The 4,466-nt window shown below is 44.2% G+C and overlaps 1 protein-coding gene across 1 annotated transcript; it reads left to right on the top strand.

Moving 5' to 3' along the window:
• Window positions 1-1,960: 1,960 nt before the first annotated feature.
• LOC119365900 (60S ribosomal protein L10-2) lies at window positions 1,961-3,933 on the top strand. Its single transcript, XM_037631552.1, has 4 exons — window positions 1,961-2,112; window positions 2,901-3,402; window positions 3,494-3,575; window positions 3,684-3,933. The coding sequence occupies exons 1-4, from the start codon at window positions 2,103-2,105 to the stop codon at window positions 3,747-3,749; spliced, it is 660 nt and encodes a 219-aa protein (XP_037487449.1). The 5' UTR covers window positions 1,961-2,102; the 3' UTR covers window positions 3,750-3,933.
• Window positions 3,934-4,466: the final 533 nt, after the last annotated feature.

The following is a 4,466-nucleotide window of genomic DNA, read 5'->3' as shown; positions in this document are numbered from 1 at the left end:
TCTAATGAAACTCCTCTATTTGAATATCACAAGAAATGTCATCGTGCTCATATTATCTGAATATTTCAAGACAAGTTATGTGTGATGAAACTTTGGTGGTCATATTATCTAAATCTTAAACTTTGGTGCTCTAGGTTTCAATGCAAAGAACATGTTCAGGTTAACATAGGTGTGCTCTAGGTGTCAATGCAAAAATAAAATGTTATCATGAAACTATAGGTTTCAACCTAGTCTTTCTTCAGTTAGTTTTCCATGGAACTATAGGTGTGCTCTAGGTGTCAATGCAAAGATAAAATGTTATGAAACAGAGAATCCTTCTATTTTGTAGTACTTCATAGTTTGATTGAATATAGTCTGAACATTACAAGTCTGGATATTGCATGTTGTCTCTCTCCTAGGTAGGTTCAGTTGATGTCTTTAATCAACACAACTTTGAAACTAGTTTGAACATTAAATTGAGCACACGTACTAACATTTCACATCAGTAAAGTCACTTAAAACATGTACAATGACTCACTCCTTCTCTAGTCAACTTGTCCACTGCACCACTCAACCCAAATTTTACTCATGTACCCACTGCACAACACCCTGCAAAATTCAATAGGGGCATTTAGTGTCAGTTACATTCATCGCATAAGGATTTTTCAAATGCAAACTACATATATCAATCGGTAAAGTAACTAACCTTAGAATGATTAACCATTTGAAGGCACCAAGTTAGATGAGTACTCCAGATAGATAGTCTAAAACTCTATTTCAGAACCATAAAATTCAGTCAAACAAGACAAATTTCAGTTAATTTAGAGTCCTAAAATTCAGCAAACATGACATGTTTTAGTTAATTTAGAATCCTAAAATTCAGTCAAACATGACATGTTTTAGTTAATTTAGAGTCCTAAAATTCAGTCAAACAAGACATGTTTCAGTTAATTTAGAGTTCTAAAATCCAGTCAAACAGGACAACAAGATTCAGTCAAACAAGACAACAAGATCCAGTCAAACAAGTTCTGGTCCATTCAGTCACAAACAGCAACAACAAGATCCAGTTAACTAGGTCCAACAACGAAATTTGCTACAATTCCAGCAAACCATACTTCACTTATCCGGATCCCTAGAATTCCAGCAACGACATTTGCTAGTGGAGAAAGGAAGGCAACTCACCTAGGGGCTCGACCATCACCGTGAGGGCATGGGCGAGAGCTGCTGCCGCCGGCACTGGCGATGATGAAATACTCTAAAATGAATATGGTGTTGCCACAACAATCTTCATCCCCTCCTTGCAAAGGACGCCCCCGCCATGCCGGCCAACCACGCTTCATGCTCTGTCCACCACGCCTTGTCCTCACCACTACCTCGCCGATGGATTCGGAGCCGCCACCACCGCCATGCCCATGAGAGAGAGAGAGAGGAGAGGGAGAGGAGTAACTTGAGGGAGAGAAAGCGAGGGACGGGAGTGACGGAGGGAGCGCTCGGGTTGGGCCGCCCCAGTCGCTTCGGACAGAGCTGTTAATGGCGCGCCGTCGACGTACTCGAACCACGAGGGATCAACCATGTCAAAATGTGCTAAAAAGGCTCAATGTTTTTGTCACCGTCAGATTTTCGGTTCGGTGCGAAATGTCACAAATCGTGAAGTGATAGTTTTCTGCTAATCATGACACGAATGTGGTGCTTCTGGGCCTAAACCATTTCCTCCTGGGGCCCAAACTCCCGGTCACGCATGACGCAAACCAAATGTAGACGTCGGCCAGTCCAAGTCCAATATATGACACGGGTTAAAGCAAACCGATTTGAGCCGAACGATTGAAAAATCCAACGGCTAATACTGGGAGTAAAGTGTGGTCCGAATCTTCTGGTGTTTTCTGGGCCTGGACTAATTTCTCCTCAGGCCCAATAGCTCCACGGTCACGCATGACGCAGACCCAATATGGACAGTCCAAGTCCAATAGCACCACCTCCACGCGGAAACCCCAGCCAGGACAGCAACCCATTCGCAATCCCCACCTCTATATAAGCGGCCCCGTGGATCCACACCAAACCCTAGTCGCAGCTCTTCCGTCTCCCGCCGCCGCCGCAGCCGCCGCCTGCCTCGAGCCGCCGTCGCCATGGGGAGAAGTAAGCACGCGCTTTACCCTCCCCCTCTCGCCCTTGCGTGTATGTTACTCTAGTCTAGCGTTCATCTGGCCGTAGCTATGGTTCGTGCAATCGTTTGAATTGGCGCGGTTGCGTGTGAATCTGGCCTAGATCCGTCGTAGCCGCGCGGAACCTGTGGTATGTGTTACTCCCGATGTTTATTTAGTTTCTGTCTGGTGGATTTGGCAAGATAAATTCATGCCCGTAGCTGTTCTCATGTGGTGATTCGAAACAACATTTGAGTAGTTCAAGCTGCGGGTCATACTCTGTTCGTTTCATTTTAGTGTCTGTTTGTTAAATGGTGCCCGAAAAATGCTCTAGGCTTCTCGGATGTTGATATTTCCTGTGCTCTTTCATGTACTATGCTAGGAAATGAAGATCTGTATGCTCTTGCTTTTAAGTTATTCTAAGCACTGCTGCTGTTGGTAGGGTTGTATGGCCAATGATATTCTATGAAGCTGAATGAGTAGTTGTTGTGGCTAGTTGTTGATCAACTTGCCAACTGCTCATGTTGAATCATGGTAGTTAGTAATCTCTTCTTTCCCTGTCAATGGTAACCTATCTTAAATTGAGTCTGATTGTACATGTTGCTCATATCTAGAGTTGAATGTGGTGCAAATTAAACTGTTTCATTCTCTGTACCTGGAAAGAAGCAGTGTCTTAACTGAGTTGCACATTCTTTTGAATGTTCACTGCAAATTAAAATGTTATTTTGCATGTTTGCTGCTTTTAGTTGTTCTGTTCTGGTAATGACAAAATTCTCTGGTCAGGACCTGCGAGGTGCTATCGGCAGATCAAGAACAAGCCATACCCCAAGTCAAGGTACTGCCGTGGTGTGCCTGACCCTAAGATCAGGATCTATGATGTCGGCATGAAGAAGAAGGGTGTCGATGAGTTCTCTCACTGTGTTCACCTTGTCTCATGGGAGAAGGAGAATGTGTCCAGTGAGGCTCTTGAGGCTGCCCGTATTGCTTGCAACAAGTACATGACTAAGCATGCAGGAAAGGATGCCTTCCACCTCAGGGTCAGGGTTCACCCGTTCCATGTGCTCCGTATCAACAAGATGCTTTCGTGTGCCGGGGCTGATAGGCTCCAGACTGGTATGAGGGGTGCTTTCGGGAAGCCGCAGGGAGTCTGTGCCCGTGTTGCCATTGGGCAGGTCCTCCTTTCTGTGCGATGCAAGCCCAACAATGCCATCCATGCTACTGAGGCCCTTCGTCGTGCCAAGTTCAAGTTCCCTGGCCGCCAAAAGATCATTGAGAGCAGGAAGTGGTAAGCACTGAAGATTGTTTCATGTGCTGAGATGATATTCTTGTCAAAATTTCTGTGTGCCATATCTCTAATTTTGTGCTGCTTCTTTCAGGGGCTTCACCAAGTTCAACCGCAATGACTACCTCAAGTTCAAGAGTGAGGGCAGGATCTTGCCTGATGGAGTCAACGCTAAGGTAGATATACTTGATCCTGGGCAATTGTTTTGAGGATGAACTTATTTATCCTGCCTTGGTAAACTGTTGTCCCTGCATCATCTAATTGTTTCATGTCTGGCTTTGCAGCTGCTCGGATGCCATGGCCGCCTTGCAAACCGTGCCCCTGGACAAGCTTTCCTGTCTGCTGCATAATCTAGCAGAAGAAGTCTATCCGTTCTATCGAAACTTATTTTACCGTGTGGAACTTAGATTCCAAGTGCCTGTGGTGCTATGTTATTTTGTCTGAATGTTGTGTCGAACCTTGTTATGGAAGATATTATCTATTTTGTGATGATGGTACTAATATGAATGGCCTGTTGAATCATTACTACTTGAATTCGTTTGTCAATGTATTTTGCTGTGGTTGTTGTCCTGTGTTTGAATTTGATGCTTCATTTTGTGAAGCTACCCAAGGAAAATGTTATACGTTCACATGGTTTGAAACATTCTGTGAAGAGTGAAGCAAAATTCTGGCCTTTGCACCTTATTTTTTTTGTAAGGGTCTTTTTGAAGTAGTATACAATTTCCGGATGTCTGGTTAGTGTATCGTCTGCCGGTCAATTTTGCTGGCGTTTAGTAGAGTAGTATACACTTTCAGGACGCCTAGTTCGTTCAGTTGGTTGGTGTTTCGTCTGCTGGTGTCTTTGATGCATCCGAACCGCGTTTCAGTTTCTCTTTTTAAAAATAAAAAATAAAAAATTCATGTCAGTTTGCCATTCCATTTCCCCACTTCCTTTTTTGAAATCCCTAGAATTACCAGTAGGGTGATCTGAATTTGGGAGCACAATTGAGAATTGACCAAACATGATATCCCAGGGATAGCAACGTTGGGATCGGTCTGTTGGAGCCTTGACGCCGACGAATCCCTTC

This window comes from Triticum dicoccoides, chromosome 1A (genome assembly GCF_002162155.2).
Source record: "Triticum dicoccoides isolate Atlit2015 ecotype Zavitan chromosome 1A, WEW_v2.0, whole genome shotgun sequence".
Taxonomy (NCBI): domain Eukaryota; kingdom Viridiplantae; phylum Streptophyta; class Magnoliopsida; order Poales; family Poaceae; genus Triticum; species Triticum dicoccoides.
The sequence above is the reverse complement of the archived record's forward strand: the minus strand, read 5'-3'. Positions and strand labels throughout refer to the sequence as shown.